This window comes from Halictus rubicundus, chromosome 8, assembly GCF_050948215.1.
Source record: "Halictus rubicundus isolate RS-2024b chromosome 8, iyHalRubi1_principal, whole genome shotgun sequence".
NCBI lineage: Eukaryota > Metazoa > Arthropoda > Insecta > Hymenoptera > Halictidae > Halictus > Halictus rubicundus.
Window position 1 is genome coordinate 15,768,193 of NC_135156.1, and position 19,024 is coordinate 15,787,216.

Here is a 19,024-nt window from a genome sequence, read left to right on the forward strand (position 1 = left end):
CCTCGGAACACTAACACCCGCATCATATTCATTGCCGAGTGTCGTGGCGAAAAAAAAAAGCAACGACCGTGACACTCTCCGCGGCGGGATCAATTTCTGCGGACTTGTCGCGGTTCCCGGAGTACTTGCTAATTCGCGCGTCGGTCAATTGATAGTGCCCGGGGAGGGGGGACGACGACTGCGAAAACTGTAGCCTTCGAGTTGATCTGATTAGCCTGTGCCGCGAGCTGCGATACTCATTTCGCCAGTTTTTCGTTGCTCTGCTAAATGCTGTACTGCGTTTCAGCCCCCGCGGAGGATAGACGTCGCGAAAGGCGCGGCTCCGTGATAAGCGTGATCGTCGAGATTAGGTTCCCAAGTTGTTCCGGAGGAAGGAGAGGCTCCCGAGGACATGGAGAAACCGGGATCCAGCGGAGCGCAGGGCCCGGCTGCACGCTTTTCCTCTACTGACCCGAATTGAGCGCTTCCTGTTAACCAGCCGGCCACGTATTACTCGATCATCTATCGCGTGTATCACCTATATGACGCGTAGATCTCGCTATTGTGTCAACTATCGCGCGCGCGAGCGCGGGCACCTGATCGACCGATGCCACAGGTGGCAATCCTACCAACGGGAGGACTGTTAGGCTAGCTTCACAATCCTGAGCACTGTGGGGGCTCTCGTTAGGTTATCTTGATGGAGATCTCTGGGGACTAAAAGATAACCCCCTCTTCAAGGAGCTCCGGTGTCCTTTTTTCAATTCTTCCAAGCATCGAATTGTAGAGAATAAAGAAACCCGTGCTGCACAGATATTTTACCGTTTGATTTAAGACTGGATTTGAACGTCTGATTGGAAGACAATGGAACAATTGTCACGGTTGTAGATTCGATCAATCTTGTAAATGATCGAGCAAAGTGTAATCTGATTATTAGACTGCGAATCTCTTTGCGAATTTATATTTTTACGGACTGTTTTATGGAATAGGGATTTTGTTGCCTAAGATGAATAGCTTAATGTCTTAATTAATCGTTTGCTAACCCACTTATGTGTTTCCCGATGGATACATCATCGATAGGAAGCAAGCGAGCAATTTTCCCGGCGTAAATCTGCGATTCTAAACCACCGGACTGTCGGCCGGCGCAGAGACAAAAGGTATTTAGTTACATCTCCGCGGTATCCTCCGCTTGCATAATGAACCAGTATCTGATCCTACGATTGACGCAATACATTCGCCTACCGCGCGCCAATAATCCTCCACCTAACAGAGCCGTTGTCCGTCCCGCAGATAACTTTCCGAGCTTCCGCGGCCTCAAACGCGAAGATCGTTGCGTGCAAAAATTTTGAAAAAGCTCCTGAATCTTTTCTCGTTCCGTAAAAGTTCTTAAAATTAGTACAGTAATGTCTCGATATATATGACAGAGGTGTGCGCGAGTTTTCTGAACAATTACCGAATTTGTGAACCCCTTGATATCGGTGAGACAATACCTAATCTAATGACAAAACTTTGTTGCTTTTTATCACTTTTTTTTACCAATATATTCGTGACACTTTTCTGATTAAAACGAGTCCAAACATGACACAGTTCGGAGCAAAGTTACTCGTTCAATTCACGATTGAACGGAACCTCGATTATCCGAACCGATTCGATCTAAACCGGTTCATACGCAACACGATTCATGGTAAAAATTAGTAAAGGTCAAGCACTGTAGTTACACAATTGTTCTACTATCTTCCTAATCACACTACTACTGTCTTCCTGATTAGTTCGGATAATCGAGGTTCCACCGTATCGTGGATTAAACAATTATTCACGATCCAAATTGCGCCGTGTTTGGTGTCATTTCAATCAGAAAAATGTGCGGTTCGTGCAAGTGTAACACAAAAGATTATTAAAAATAAAAGAATTTTCCATCCGATTTTTCCAAACAACAATCACGCAATACATCGAGATGTTGCTGTGTCAATCGTTCGAGAGATACCGACTATCGTTCACCGCACTGTCACAACAAACGAATCACCCATGCTTCGATCACTTAACTTTCACTAAATCTTCGTCGATGATCTACGCGCGGCGATTTATGATTCCTGCCGTGACTGCCGGACAGCAGCCATTAATATCGCGGAGACGCGTCGGTTTCTGATCGACCGAGAGAAGAAAAAAGACCAAGAGAAATCATAAGAGGGGGGAAGAGACTCTTTATCAGTGGTCCCGTGAATGGGATCACTGTTATCAGCGATTGGGTCGATCAATAACGCCAGCGCTACGAGAAAGATCAAGGCACAGAAAAATGTCCGAGTACGAGGGACCTACAAGATCCACGAGGATCGGATATCGATATTCAGGGACGATTATACTTCGACAGCAACCTCATTCATAAACCAACAACTCACCCCCCCCCCCCCCAATAAAGTGATAATTTCGTTTCGGATTTTTGTGTAAAAGGCGATTTTTAAGCGTCCTTTTCACAGGCTTCCGGTGGATGAATTAAGAGGAGACTGTAGTGAAATAGTCGAAATTGAGAAGAATCGCTGAGCTGCATAATTACCAAATCTCTTGACCCCTCGCCCCGCAGTATCGCGTCAGACACGTGACGAAAACTACGAGCACAATCTACTAAGTATGGGCGTTACGATCCCGATAAGAAGCGTTTCGATCTTGGCCTGCCGTGAAAGGAAGCTGGCTGCCTTCTAACGGACACGTTCTAAGCGGGACTGTCTTTGAGCTGCGCCGCGAACTGCACTCCAACAGACTCCGAAGATCGCCAAAGTGCAATTCGAATGGGGCACTTCAGCAAACAAGGAAAAAGTTGGGACGAATAAAAGATGGAGAGCTGTTTTCCCGTCGCGAATCAAACAGTTAAAATTTCCGGAGCCTTTCGTCAACTTCTATTCAAGACATGGAGCTATTTTCCAAAAATGTTATCGCACCAGAAATTCCGATGAACAAATAAAAAACCACATGTTCAACCACAGTCAGTCAAAGTCATCGTAACAACCGTACTCTGTCCAATATTAAATAATTATTAACTTGCTGAAAGCTTGTGTTCGCCGCTAGAATGAACAACTAAGAGGCTAAATGCATCTTTCATGAACGTCCTAATTCTATAAACAAAGAGATCCTAGCAATTCTTTTCACAAAAATGTCACAAGAACGAATGCTTTCTCATTCGCATAGAATTCGCGTCTAAGGCTACGCCACTGTGGAGTGGGGACGCGTTTATGGCAACCGTGGTTGGTGAGCGTTTGATTGGCCGGGGGCTTGGCCCTGGCCTCCTACCATTGGCTAGCTTCGCAACAAATGGGCGTGGCAACTACGTGGGCGTCGCGTGGCGCTACTATATCGAAAGAATGCGATTTTCTTCACCAGAAGCAATTATTGTTGTCGAGCAGAACGAGATGCAGCGATAAGATGCAACAACAACTGCTTATCGGTATCGTGGTTAATCATGGTCCGTCGAAAGATATTGATTTATTGTTGTCAACAATAACACGTTGGGTAATCGAGCCACCTCGTGACAGGCCCGGTTCTGAGAATAAACAATGATTGTTCGAAATGTGGAAGGGGAACGACTCCGAAATCAATTGTACGCGTTTGGAATGTTCTTCTTTCGATCGAGTGGGCCGAGTTTTCGCGGCGGAACGATTAGAAAACAAATTGGCACACCAGGATTTCCGACGACCTACGTCCATGATATTATTTTCGGTCACGCCGCGCGATGTTTTATTCATACCGCGTGCGTGTCATCCCGTGTGCAACGCGAATTTTCTATGCTCGGAGTGCTGGAGAACGCGTGGGTCGATCGATAGACGTTCGCAACGCGCTTAGAAAATCTTCGGGCCACGATTGTCTTCGCGTTTCAATCGCAGGGACGTCATTGTTTCGCGACTGGAACAAAGGACGCAACCGTTCCACTGGACAAACGTCTCTCCAAGAATTATTTTGCTCTGCGAGCAACATGCTCGCAGATCCTGCAAAAGTTTCCACGGCTCTGCTCTTCGCCTTAATTGTAATAGACCTTCGAATAATTTATTCGTCGCTGCTATCTACGAATGTGTTTTTCTTGCGGATTCAATTATTCATGAACAAGGGATCCACTATTTTTGCACCGCTTAGAAAGCGAACTGTAATCGTGTTCCAGGGATTCGTGGATCGTTTTGATCGATCACGAGGCCCGAGGCGACTTCGTCGAATCTTCTCGAGCACGCTCGGTATCAACCGCTGATAAAACGCTCCGACGATCGATCGGATCAAGCCGGGGAACCTTTGGAAATTTACCTGGAGCACAGACAATAGAGTTGCAAAATTTACTTCGAAGAACGCTGGAGGAATTTAATATGGTTCGCTCAAAATTACTGAAAGATATATAGGTGGTCCTCTGAAGGTCCTTCGGAGGACACAGGACAAAATTAATAAGAGACTAAGAGAACCTATACTTGTCGTGGAACCTTCGAAAATGCTGATCAAGAGAAATCATCGTGTACAAGGCTAAAAGGACCTGTTTTTATCATAGAACCTTCGAAAACGCCAGACAAAACAAGATAAACGATCGTCTAAGATTAGAGGAGCTCAAGGTCTGCCTATCACAAAAATATCGAGGAGACTTAGCGGAGCATGATTGCTAGACTGCGAATCTGTATGTAAAATAAAAATTTCGTTGCAAAAACAAAGAAAACGGGAGCGAAATAAAAATTTCTTCGTCTCTTCAGTAATTTCGTACTGTTCTGAAATTGACCTGCTTGTAATTGTCGTACATTCAAAAAATCCGCAGTCTAGTTATGATTCATACCAAATATACATAACCGTAATTTACAAGAAGCCGCTAGCAGTCAGACATTATATAATCGATTGAATATACCTAACTCTGTACCTTGTTTAACACTAAACCTACCACGGTCAAACGGCCGGTTATCTGTATCGTAATTACCGACCGAACTGACTCCTTTATTTAAGCACATAATACAATGAAAACCGAACTTCAAGCACACTCACTACGAGGCGTTTCACTTTTATGTGTTTAGTGCTCGGTAGGCTTGGTGTTAACCCTTTGCACTCGGCGCTATTTTCATTCTAAAACTCAATTTTTCTCTTCCGTCTTAGAATGTTTTCATTTCATTCATACGAAACTGATCCGATCTCCACATGTAATATTTTTTGTGATTTCTTTGAAATAATGCCACAACAATTTCTAGTGGTGCTTCATAGTCACCACTCGAGTGCTAAGGGTTAATACATGAAGAAAGATGTTGAGCACAATTTATTTATGTGACGATCCCGTCGATCGCAGGGACCCGCCGCACGAAAGGATCCAAAAATTCTGGACATCTCACAGAGTAAGATCACCCGAAGATCAGGGTAGCCACCTCCTCGTCAGGGAATCCTTCAGGGCCACGCGTTAACGTGAAAATCTCGAAATACCTTGTAGAGCAACGCGTCGCAAGCGATATTCCCGTCGAGGATCTCGTCCAGGTCGATCCTGAGCAGGCCTAGGGGCCGTTGCTTTCCGCGCTTCATCGTTCGCGTCCTCAGGTTTCGCTCCCGGCGGAGACGCAGTCATCGGTAGCGGATCGCCGCGGAAACTAGCATACCGCGAGATTGCCATCGGCACGCCGGTGCACATTATCACCTGGTAGTGTTTGTTGATAAGTGCCCGGCCGGCGGCGAAACACGCGACGAGATCCCTTCGTGGAAATCGCTGCGAGACTCTTATCAGATGCCTGTCGGCCGCTGACGAACCGCAGCTGCGCATCTCCGATCCCGCGAACCTAACCGATTACGCGCGAACAGCTGCTCGAGCGATCTTTCGGCTGAACTTGACTTGTCTGTCTTGTTGAATACTTGAAGATCGTGGACTCTAGCTCGAGGCAGCAACGGACACGGTTCAGGACCGACCTGCTCGAAACGATAACGTTTCGCGTGTCTCCAGTTTGAAAGGCAACACGAATATTTACTCTACGAAAACGAAAAAGATTGAATAACAACTATCATAAAGAACAGTTAACTAACAAACCTCAAATGTCTAGTCATAATTGCTACGTATACACAGTGTCCAATTCCTAGGTTCCTCTAAGAACGAAAGTACAATAATCCTGCAGAGTTGAACGCTCGCGGACTCTATCTGAAGACGGCAACGAAACGGTTCAGGACCGACCTGCTCGAAACGATAACGTTTCGCGTGTCTCCAGTTTGAAAGGCAACACGAATATTTACTCTACGAAAACGAAAAAGATTGAATAACAACTATCATAAAGAACAGTTAACTAACAAACCTCAAATGTCTAATCATAATTGCTACGTATACACAGTGTCCAATTCCTAGGTTCCTCTAAGAACGAAAGTACAATAATCCTGCAGAGTTGAACGCTCGCGGACTCTATCTGAAGACGGCAACGAAAGGGTTCAGGACCAACCTGTTCCGAACCTATCCTCCAGTTCCGGGCGACTCAGTCCGCCGAAATCAACTCCCGCTGATAGCACGATCCTCGAAGCGGCTTCCAGATACACTCCTCCCGACCGACTCCGCCGGCGCACAATATACACAGGCCGATTCGCCGGGCTTTATTTAAATCAAGTTCGTCTTCCTCCCCCGGTTTCGCTGGAATTCTATTTTTTCCCGTCGCGGAGCCGCGGCGTGGAGTCATCGGGATTAATGATCGGCCGTATCGCGTTTCGGTCCTATATATGGGGTCGATGGAGCCCTAATTGATGGCCGCGGCCATCGTCAAAGGGTCCCCCCCAGCACCGTCGAGTTTCCTTGAACCTTCAGTGTACTTCTTCGAGATCCTCCAGTGACCTTTCAGCGGTCGAGGTATCGAGATCGCAGAAACTTTTCGGGCAGGTGTATTTGTTAACTTGTTTCCCGGTCACACGGAGAATCGTGGCGTCGTTGATTGACAATGTCGGCGGACCGACTGAATCCGGTGGAAAACGGTGCCGCGAACGGAGACGCTGACGAGAGACCGCACACCGCCGTCACCGGTCCTCCACTGGCTCACTGTTACCACATCGAGTACCCCGGCTAGACTGGAGATGCCTCGAGCTTGAACTTTCTGGCTCCTTGAACGGGGCGGGATAATGGAGCATTTGAAAGTAAAAGCCTGTCTCCGCTAGGCCTGGCTCGCTCTACTCGTGCCGACACTGGAAGCGGCTGGACAGTTATAGTCAGTGGCATAGTGGAGTCTTTGATGGACGCACGCTTCCCGAAGGACGTCGCACGGAATCGTACAGTGCGAGCCATTTAACTCTGCCACCTTAGCGTTCCCCTTTGCTGTACGTCGTACGAAGAAATGTTTGAGACGAAAGTTATAGTGTATCGAATATAGATTCATCGGTAGTAATTGGTTTTTTGTTACGCTTCTTCTTTGTGAAGATAAGAGAGTCACCTTTGGTCGTTTAAGCACGGTGCAAGTGTAAGATAATCTCAAAATCTCCCACATATTTTTATAAAGAAGCAAGATAACGAAAAACTAATTGGTACATTTTTAATCCCTCTCGATACTGTGCAATTGTTGTATGAAACATTTTTTCGCACGACAAACGGCCAACGCGTTATTTCAGACGAAAGAGTTCACTACCGCGCTTAGCTTTATCGAAATTCTGATTCGTGAGAAGCTATTGTTTCAGTATCAACTGCATGCTATGCGAGTCACAGGTTTATCGCACTGTACGCAGACTAGATTGCTAAAGCTGATCGCAAGGGATTAACTGTGACGAGGAGTGAGTTTAAAAATTCATTATTCTTGTATGAATAATTGAAATAACACGACCGACTGACCTAGCAAGATGATGCAGTTCTGCCAAGGCAACATTGCACGAATTAGCATTGATCTCTTTTTCTTCCACCGCAAAAGTACATACAAAATTCAATCAAATCGCTTGGTTAACATTCTGCCGAGTTTACGCTAGAATCGAGCCCAGAACAGGGATCACATTCGCCTAGGCCGGTCTTGGTCGACCGCTATCGCCGCGAATCCGGTTCCCAAGCTCGATTCCACGCTCGCGGAGAGGAAAGGCGCAACTAGTGACGTCAAACAATTGTGGAATTTACAACGATGTTTATGAGCCGCGGTTCTCGCCAGGTGATAGTCGAGCTACGTCAGAGCCGCTGCCTATTCAAGCGTGGCTCGTTCTATCCGCTAAATAAAAGAAACTAATGAATACTGTCCCAGCCCCTCGTTCTAACGTTATAAAGTTCCCCGAAACTCTTTATCGATCCGCCACATGGATCGGAGGAAAATGAATTCATGGGATCTCGGGGCGAGCGAGAGGCTGCGAGAGACAAGGAAGAGAATCAGCATCGGCTGCAGCGTTCCTTGATCGCGTGTACGTCACTGTAACCCACGCAGAAAGAATGCACAAAGCGAGCGTGTGCACGTGCGCGACGGGCTTGTAAACACGTTGATCCATCCGTATGGAAAACGAGTATGCAGAGACAGGGCCAGGTAAATACGCACGCTGCTTCGTACAAAAGACAGGCATGCATAACAGATTCCTCTGTTCGCTGCATTGTCGCGAGCCTCATTTCAAAGAAACAGCGACGCGTGTCTTCTTATTCGGCGTGTCCTCTTCCAGAAGAACGTTCTCAGAGGTCGTTCCGCGCCGCTGTCAATTTCCTTCGCTCGCCGAAACGCTCGGAAATAATTCCCGTGATAAAAATAAGTCCCCAAAGTGGGAGAGAACGCGCGCACGAAACGCAGATAAAGCTGAGCCTCGCCGTGGTCGCGGTCACGTTCCCGTTTTCATTAAGCGTCCCTAAATACCGACGCGAATTCCGTATTCGTCGTATGAACGGTCCGTTTGTTCGCGAACTGGAGCACAAGCGTGACGTTGCGTAAGATAAATTAGCCGCGTGTTCGCCGCACGGCTAACGAGAATCTGTGGCGGCGGCGGCGGCGGTGTCGCGCTAAACATAGCTTTTTCCTTCGGTGTAACATTGAAATATTTATACGCCTGCAATGGGAATACGTCAGAACGGGCCGGACAGCCCAGCCGTTCAATGAATTTATGGTAATTTTATTTATCTTCGCCCGCCGCTTCTTGGTTTCCTAGAATCTCTCCCCTTGAAATAGTTCCGGGCTCGTTGCGGTGCGAGGTACGTCCGGAGTTCCTCGAGACGGGTTTCTGGGAACCGAGACGCATCCTCCGCGATTCTTTCTCTATTCTTGCTGTCTTATCTGAACGGGGAAAAATGATAACGGTAATTTTACACTTACTCTGGGCTTCTGTTGCGGCTGGTCGGTCACGTCGGACTCGTCGCCGCTGAGACTGGAGGTCGTCGAGCAGTCGGAAATCTTTCTCGAAGGAGGGATGTCCAGGAACTCGATCTTCGACTTTTCTTGCAGTTCCTGACTGTTCTCTTGAGTATATTGCAACAGCTGGGAGTCCAGCTTCGAGTAATAGGAGTTTGTCGAGTCCAGACAGGAGTTCCGCCTGTTCCCAGATTCATTGTAGTTCCTAAATAAAATGTTTTAATGTTAGAAATAGCAGAAGCAAAGTGGTATCAACAGAATTCTTAAGAGGATACCTTTGAGCAGTAGCATTCATAGAATCAAGGCACAAACAACAAGAGTCTGAATGCCTTCTACTGCGACAAACACTCAGGAATTGATTGTCCAAGGACTCTCTAATCTCATCGCAGTCCAGGCAGGAACAGCTGCTGGCTTGGCTAGGCGTGCCGCTGGTTCCCTCGTACTTCTCAAGCTCTAGGTCATTTCTTTCCAACTTCTCGTCAAGATAAGAGTAATCTGAGTAGTCACTAACAACCACGCTCGGCGTTCTCCAGTATCTGGGCCTTCCTTCATTGTGCTCAGCCTCGCTTCCTTCCACTGCATTCGTGCTGTCCCAGCCTGCAGACAATATTAATTATATCAAACAATATTATCTTACATTAAAAGTGTCTTACATGAAAATATTCGGAAGAATCTTTTCTAACACTTCTTCAGTTAAGCTTAAAATAAGACCAATTCAGCTGAAAGTCAGTGCAAAAAGTTCTAAAAGACGTGTTGTAGCTCTGAATTGTTAATCCATGGTTTCTAGAAGGTTGTCAAGTCATCTTTATTCAACGACCAAGAATTTCTCAATAAATTATGCAGTAGCTGTACTTTTCTTAAGATAAATATTTCGAAGTATAACCTTTGGTGTTGAAGACTATGAAAGGAATTGCTGATAAGTAATGTTAACAGACCTTCAGTGACTAAACTATTAACATCGACACATTGTATGCTGGCTAATTATTGTATTGTATTAGGTCAGCGCAAAAGTTTCTGCGCTATTTATTGTTGCATTTTAAAACAGAATCGAACACGAACTTTTGCACTGGTCTAATGCATCTTGTTAGAGATTTTCATGCACTTATCGTGTATATATGCATCTCGGGAAAAAGAGAGCATACGTCAAAATAAAAATAAAGAAGCTTGAACGGGTGCCTATCAACGTTTAACACTAGGTTTACAGGACCCGTCAAAATGACGGGTTCTAATATTTCTAATTTACAATTGTTAAGACTCTAAAGATACATCCATGAGAAATTATTCAACAAATTTATTTCTCTGGGTATGTTATCAAAAAAAAAATGGCTAAAACTTTGGGCAGCACATTCTTCTTTATTTTACAACGTAATGTAAAACAGTCACTTTTAGTGCTCCTTAAACCTAGTGTTAACCCTTTGCACTCGAACCCATTTCAACTCCAAAACGGAACATTTTTTCCGACCTTGAATATTTCCCTTCTATATATATGTTTTCATGCTATACATACGAAAATGGTACAATTTACTCGTACAGTGCTGAAATATTTAGTAATTTATTAAATGCGAACTAATTTAACAATGTAAAAAATATTTTGAATAATAATATGTACAGCAATTTTAGTGGCGCCCTACAGTCGCCATTCGAGTGCTAAGGGTTAATATACGCATAGAGCAGTAAAGCGGTAAAGTCTCGCATTCACGCGTGGCCGGTGTGCGAAGACGTCACAGTGTCCTAGAACAAATGATATGAATCGAAAGTATAGTACCGAAATAAATCATCTAAAATATGCAAGCTAAACGACTGGGGAGAGAGGGCTAACGAGAACGTTGCAAAACAAAGTCCCACTTACGCGATCCTGTGGCGGTTTCGAACGTGCCACGGTAAAAAAAGGGGGAAAATGGAGAACAATGACGTCAGCGAGCGCGAAGCGCGTGGGTCAGGGGGACGTGTTTTGAACGGACGTCCCCCCTCTCGCGCCGCTAGGCTTAGCAAGGCGATGCAATGCAAGGCAAGGCAAAACAAGGAGGCAAGACGCAAGCAACTGGTGTCACGGCACCGGACGATCGACGCGCGTATGTATATCGCATGCATCCCCCTCACCTTTGATTTGATCCTCGTCGCTCAAGACCGCGCTGTCGGAGCTGCAGCATCTAGTGACCCGTAGTTTGTGCCGTTTGAGCTGGTGTGTGTTGGTCAACGAGGCTAGGTCCTCGTCGCTGGCCGCGGCTGAGTCGAGGCTCCAACACCGTGCGACAGATCCCCTCCTCCGTTCCGGATCAGCCTCGATCCCCTCGTCGCTCTGGGGGCTTTTGCTGAGTGACCTGACCACCGGCATTCGTACGGTGTCGAACTCGTCGTAGGTTTCGTTCGCCTCGACCGGATCGACGAGGGTCGTCTCCTGATCTTGCTGTTGCTGTTCGCGGACCGGTTGGTTCTTGGACCTCATCGCGTGGCCGGCTTCCTCGCCGGCTTTCGTACGATCACCGAAGAAGAGCCGCTCGAGACCGTGCACCAGCTCGCATACCGACGAACCACCCTCGCACTCGGCGACGTACTGATTCTCCACGATACCGACGCGCCGTTTCCTCTGCTCGCCGGCCGTGCTGCTCGAGACGTTGTTCCGTTTCCACGACGGTTCCTCCGCGCCTCGGATCAGCTCCCGCTCCTCGGGCCCCTGCTGCTGCTGCTGCTGCTGCTGTACAGCTCGCGACAGCTGTTTCGACTGTTGCCGACGTCTCAGCACCGCGTAGCCGCCCTCCTCATCGCGTCGACCCCGGTCCCGAGAGGATTCCCATCGTCCTCTCCGCACTAGGTCGCCAGACGTTCGATTTGAAATACGGGAGACGCATCGCGCACCGAGCCTGAACCAATCGCGACCACGGCGTCGACGCTGGCTCGGCCAGCCGCCATCTTGAATTCCGTAGACCACGCGGCAGCTAGACGGATAACGTACGTCGATCATCTGACCTGGTTTCGACGATCGGGCACGGGGCGACTTTGAACGATTTCTTTCCCGATCGGAGACAGCCTCGTCCACTTTACGCACTCTTTTCTTCTCGATCGTTGCGCATTTGCCGGAAACAGGATCGACCGCCTCCTCGTCGTACGTTATTCGAACGATCTTCGAGAAGTTCACCCTCTTTTCGACCGGCTCCCTTCTCGCACTGCTGGACGTGTTGTTTTGCCGGAGAGATGTGGAGCACATAGAAGCAAATCGAAAAGCAATTATACATTAGCAGTATTGCTACCGACACTTCGCGTATACCTATTCCTACCGCGACCGGTCTTTAGCACAAATTATATTTTTAAATATAGAATGAAGATAATAGCCAATTTGATAGTATAGAAATATAGTTTCTTTTATTTAGGAGTATATAATGTACATTTTATTCGTTTTCATTGCATTTTTTATAAATAAGACGGTGTAAGAAAATCGGAGGTTCTGGACCGCTTCGGATACCAATCAAGCAAATAAACACCGCGAGGCCGACAGGCGAGCGAGAACTGTAAACACTTTGAAGTGCCGTTAAAGCAGTCCCTGGGAGGCACTTTTCGGCTAAAATCATGCCACAACTGCATTACCTTTCGATTGTAACGACTTTATAGTTTCGGAATTGAGTCTTTGAAAGAATACTATTACAAAAAGATATAAATCGTTCTACCGGTCAAATGACCGGTAAGACGACTAACCAGTAAGACAGACTACAAATTTTTCTCAGAAAATGAACAATAAAAAAAGAAGTGAATATTGAAAAATGTATTATACGCATATTTTAGGAAAAGTCGTGAAGTTTAAAGGCGATTCAATTACGTTGTATATAGGGAGTTCTAATCGAAATATTAAAAACGGTCATTTGACCGGTCGCGGAAGGAATAGTGTTAACATGTTTCGTACGCTACAATTTAATTTTTCAGCATAAAGTAATTGGTTAAAATATGTTTCTTTATATAATAAAAACGAATGTGTATTTTCTTGTTGTATACACTTAAACACGAATAAATAAATTTAGAATGATCGGTTGTCTATTAAAGGAAACATTCGACATCACTGTGTAGGACATTCAACAGCGTTGTGTAATACAAGGACGTTCAACAGCAAAGTATATAAACCGAACTAAAGGACACAGGATTTTATTTGTAAACATGTGCGACGACATTGCGTGACGATGTCGGATCACAGTTCGGATGAAACGAGATGAAATAGGACTTCGAATTGATTTCGTTATGATTTGTGTTTGTTGCACAGTCATCGCTGGTAAATACAAAAATGAAGAAGCAGTGTTTACGCTTATACTAGCGTAGAGTATAGCGAGAATAAACGATGGTGTGAATTTAAATCTAACCCTGAAGACAAATGAACCGCAGCATCGTGCCGTATTACAAGAAGGAATTGAAAGTTCATGCTCATTATTTCGTTGGTATATAGCACGGTGTGTTTACTATTGCGTCCCACTTTAGGAACACACAATGGCCTTTAGGCCAAGCTCGAAAACAATTCCTGAACAGCACGGCCGGTATTTCACATTCCGAATACAAATCTCTATATGAGAGTCAATCGAAGTCCACTGTTTTCGAATGTTAATCGCGCGCACGTTACAATATAAACAAAGATGTAATAGTATTATACATTTACGTAGCATAAAGTGGCACGATGTTGCCATCAGCGTGGTCACAAAAAATTTTCTATTCCACTAAAAGCTAACAATAACTAAGAAAAATGTTCTCACTTTAAAAAACAGTGCATAGTTAAACAGAACACTGTGACTACAAAGAACCATATATATTTCCTATCCATCGTGCGTGTCAAAGTTCCCCCCTAAAAAAGTACTCGTCCAGCGACAAAGTGGTTTTATGATAATACACTCGCCCGAAGGGACATAAATTTTTCTAATACCAGCGCAGTCATTACGAGCGCTTATCTAATCTCGGAATAATACTATTACATGCTGTTCCCCATACGAAACGGTCATTATTATATTTTACGCTTCGAACTCCTCCACGGATATAATCCAAAATCGCGTCTTCTGTCGAACCGATAGATCTAAGGCTTCGGAGATCGCTATTCTCAAGACACACACAGAGAGAGAGAGAGAAAAGGATTATTTTTCGCGAGACTGCTAGTTCGTGCAAAAGTCAAGGACCGTGTATCCGGGTCGAAGAAATGCGGAGGGAAAGATGCATGGAAGAGGTATGCCAGGGTTGCTCCTTGCTCCTGCGATTGACGTCACAAGTGCGTCATCGGAGCCAAAGAAACAAGAAAGTGCGATTGAATGATCGCGCGGCGGTTACAGCGGCCGCGTACCGCTGCTCTCGTGTATCGTTGCTTCTTTCTCTTTCTCGACAAACGGTCCATTATCTCGTCAGTTCAAGTGCCCCTTGGCCACTTGAGCCTATCTGTGCTGCGACCGTTCGTTCGTTCGTACGTTCGTACGTTCGTTCGTTCGTTCGTTCGAACGTTCGGCTGTTTCATTGTACGAAATAGCCGTGCACCGCAACGAGCGGAATTACGAGGTCTTTTCGTTCTTTTTCCCCGTCTCTCCTCTTTTTCTCTCGCCCACGCATCGGTTTGTAGCGGCAGGGAACCGTTCCCGACTGCAACCGGCGCAACGTTGCAAACCGCGAGATAAGATTGCGAAACAGAAGGTCCGTTGTCATTTTTACGTCCCGGAAGCGAGTAAATAGAACGCCGTCTACGCGAATTCCACAAAACTCTGCGACTCCCCCTCCCCCTCTTCACGGTTCCTCGGAAGTTGAAATGGGGGGATAATGAATGAAAATATATTTTCCATTTCGAATTTTAAGTCTTTCCTCGCTTAATGTTCAGTTGGAGGTTTAGAGGATTCAGAGACGCTGGTAGCTCCGTTCGCGCGGGAATAGTCGTGACGAAATGTTGTCTGATTATGTCTCGGATTTCGCAAAAGCAGATAAGGTTAGTCGAAAATAGATGCGCGCGTGAATTCGTAAAGGATCCGGATATCGGTCGCTTGCCTCGCATTTGGGTGTCTATAGAGAAATTTGATGGACAAGCTAGAACCGTTTCATGGCCTTTCTATTTGGGAATTCAAAGATGATTCGCACGGAGGAAGGCTAGACGAGGCTGTATAGCCAGGCTCATATTTGTGTCGAAATCGGGTCAATGTCGGCCCAAGGCTAATGACTCGTTCGTGTTCCAGATAAGCAATAACAAATTGTGCTATTATACTAAACATCAGGTGGCCGATGCTCCACGTACGATTCGTACGATTTTCAATTGGAACCGACGACGGTTCCGCGGGATCGTAACATCGTAAACAACAGAAATTTAAGCTCTCAGCGAATATTGTAAGACGTTAACTACGTATAATGGCTTCTGACGTCATTTTAATGACGCGGGAAAGATTCGTACGATAACAAAAATGCGTTGCTAACGTGCACAAGACAAATGTGAGGAAAATATGCTTTCGATTTTCAGGTCTTACCTGTCCATCCCGATGTTCTATTCCGCATTTTATTCAGGACCGATAACATAAGAACGATTTCGAGCGAGCATCGAATTTAGTGTACGAGAGAATCGCGAAATTTTGAAAGAGAAATAATTGATTCGCAATAGATCGTTCGATGCTAACAAGCAACACGTCGACGACGCGATACGATTCGTTTCTTGTGCTTGGAATTCAAGGAATTCGACCGGACGTCCTCGGCGCTCATTATCGGTCGCAATCACCACGGGTGTTAATTTTCGATCGTGGTAACTGGATGGAGCAATGTGTGCGATGATTGTACGTCAATCGTAGCTGATGGCTGACTGAACTCGAGATTTGAACTTGACCACTCCGCGGTGACCACCTATACACGAGTTCCTGTCTAAAAGGAGGGGATCGATTGCATTGAAATCAGTTCTCCCAGAAGGGAAGGTTTACACCTACGAGTGACGTAAAACCTGTAATTACGATACCACGTAAACCGCTAGGTTTCATATGATTCCATATACACGTTGCTCGGTTTCCCCCAGTTATCACGGTAATTTATGACACTATAAATTTCAGCGTACGTGCCAACGCGATTCGTACGGTCCGCGTTCATTATTCAAACTGGAAGAAGGATCGAAGGGTCTTCGTCTTTCTCTTAAATTTTTATTTAAAAGAAAAAAGTATCTTGCTTTAAACTCTTTTTTACAAGACTTCGTAGAAAGTAATATCAGAATGCTCATTTGGATCCAATACAAGAGATCCAAATACCTGAGACTCTTGCGCGCTTTTATCTACCTCGAACGGTTTAATCCACTTTTTGATGGATATTCCTGTCTTTAAAGTCTTAAAGGTTGTTTCAATAGACGGTCTAGTGACGAGAATCGTTCCTTTTTGGATGTTAGCTTTTAAGAATTTCCAGATCTCCGTATGCACAGATTCTGGAACATAGAATTCAAACGGATTGTTCATGATAATGATATTGCTACTTTGTACAATGTCTGGACACTCCTCGATTTTCTTGTTTACAATTTCTATACGGTCGTTCATTTTGAACTTTTCTATGATCACAGACTGTAGTGTGCAGAGATCTTTGTTCATCTCGACTCCAATGATCTTTTGTGCTGATGAGAATATGTGTGCCTGAAAATGCATTCACTAGTTAATTACGCATACTTGGTGTTAATGAAATGTAGAATTAGAACGGTGTAATGTAATTTACTCCGTAGAGGACAGCACCCAATCTGGATCCTATATCAAGCACAATTTTTCCATCCAGGGGTGGTAAAATGTTGCAGAATACATAGACCATGTTAGACACTGACATGGAATGTGATATGATATCTGAAACAAAGTGCATTGTTTTCAGCAAGTTGAGAGGATTATTTATCGTTAAGAGGAACGCTTGATGGATGTTTCCTTACTGTACGTTTTTATATTTGTGGATCCACACTTGCCACAATACAGATTGTCCAGTTTTCCTTCTTGTATGAGATCATCGACCTCATTATTGTCATAAAGAAATGCATCAATGTGCTTTGTTGACATAGCATCACAATCAGAATTCTAAAGATTTATCGAACTAATAACATTTTCTGTATCTGTTAACAGTTTGCAAGTCTAACGTGCAATTGTAGTTTTGTATAACATCTGACAACAGACCTCTCCCACTGTTGGTGGCACAATGTTTTCTGATGGCAGTATACTATCGAATGGTACTCTGTCTCTGATATCAAGAACAATTTGTTTGATACTTCTTAGCCGTTCCTCTTGAATATCACTACTATTCGAACAACCATCTATAAAATATCTTTTAGTCATTATCATTTATCTTACATTTTATAATTTCTGAATAGCAAATGAAGTATACCCGTGAATTTTTGTGGAAGCAATCGCATTTTGACATCTTCGGGCTTCCAATTATCAGCAATAAACGATAAGAAAATTTGTTGATCTGGTTCGTTTAAGGAGCGCATGGTGTCCGTGAATATTTTTATGGCATCTTTTACAGGCATCGTCTCATCCTTCACAGCCACAGCCATTTTTCAATGCTATTTTATTACAGTGTTTCGTTATACACGTGCGCCGACGATCGAAACAGTTAATTGAAATGTCACCTCTCCTATTTACGTTATCACAATCAATGAGATGTAATCGAATATACGTTGATACGTGTACATATAATGCGCAAATAGCAATTAAATGTCTCTTTTACATTCCGCAAATTCCGAAGAAATACTAACTGCCGATTACAATGTTTTCAATTGACGTTTAATTTGTTTACGTATAATGGAAGCTATCGGAACGGTATGTGACGCCATCAATGGCGAAACGTCAAAGTTTCAGGACAGACCATAGACTCAAGACAAGCACAGATATCTCGTGTTATGCAATTTCGTATCTACTACTTAGAATCATAAACTAAACATAGAAGTATAACTCAGTTACAACATAGTGTTTCTTCTTACATGATTTGAAGTACTGACGAAATTGGCGGGTTATTTAGCTCCCGTATTTAAAAAGCAATAATTGATAAGAACATTCTTTTTTGTTGATAGCTAATTGAAAAAATTATGGCGGAGTAGTAAGACAATATGAAAGGCAATATTTTAGTGTAAATAAATGCATAGTGTCTTCGGTAGAAACTTCAATTTCGTCTCCGTTACAATTGCTAATTGCCAAGAGAAATTTCCGCGGCTATGCGCTCTAATAAGTGTACTGTCGATCTACTGTATAAATAAAGGAGGACCATAGTAAGTCTTTGTTATGCTCTTTTCCCCTTCCTTTTTCCTTCCCTCTGATCCTCTATCCTTCATTCTCGAATTAACGGATTTTTCCTGATATGTTTATTAAAAAATGTTAAGTACATAAAATGTCGCTATACATACATACGTGTATATAAATAATTAATCTTAACATTATTTTGTAGAGGCAAGATGTAAGGCACGTATGCTTCTGCATAAAATCTGAACCATCCTAATATATACAAAATTGTTTCTTCCTCTCGTTCACAAAACGCTATCTTGACAGCATAAATTGTTACACAATTACTTTTAAAAAGTAAAAAAGTTTTAAATAAAATTAACTTTACGTTAAAAAATACACATAGATATGTGTGTGTGTGTGTGTGTGCGCGCGCGCGCGTGTATAAATATGCTTTAATATATATAAGGAAGTAGCGTCGTAAAATTTTACAAATACTTATTTACAGAAACTTAGTCGTTTTCTCGTTTTCTGATATCGAAATTCCAACAGGTCGTACAACCTTCGTTAGTTTCACGGATTTTTAGTCGCGAGAGTCATTGTAAAGCTTGATTACCGTCAGGAATACAACAACGATCTAAAAAATTA

General features: G+C 44.3%; 2 protein-coding genes across 2 annotated transcripts; both read right to left on the reverse strand.

Annotated features, from left to right (window-relative positions):
* Window positions 1-6,254: 6,254 nt before the first annotated feature.
* Window positions 6,255-16,007, reverse strand: LOC143356685 (uncharacterized). Its single transcript, XM_076792582.1, has 5 exons — window positions 15,686-16,007; window positions 11,328-12,394; window positions 9,503-9,824; window positions 9,192-9,432; window positions 6,255-9,099 (listed from the first exon to the last, which is right to left on the reverse strand). The coding sequence occupies exons 1-5, from the start codon at window positions 15,691-15,693 to the stop codon at window positions 8,992-8,994; spliced, it is 1,746 nt and encodes a 581-aa protein (XP_076648697.1). The 5' UTR covers window positions 15,694-16,007; the 3' UTR covers window positions 6,255-8,991.
* Window positions 16,008-16,319: 312 nt separating this feature from the next.
* LOC143356690 (uncharacterized) lies at window positions 16,320-18,025 on the reverse strand. Its single transcript, XM_076792588.1, has 5 exons — window positions 17,544-18,025; window positions 17,336-17,472; window positions 17,098-17,239; window positions 16,896-17,017; window positions 16,320-16,816 (listed from the first exon to the last, which is right to left on the reverse strand). Exons 1-5 carry the CDS (start codon window positions 17,713-17,715, stop codon window positions 16,379-16,381), a joined length of 1,011 nt encoding a protein of 336 aa, XP_076648703.1. The 5' UTR covers window positions 17,716-18,025; the 3' UTR covers window positions 16,320-16,378.
* Window positions 18,026-19,024: the final 999 nt, after the last annotated feature.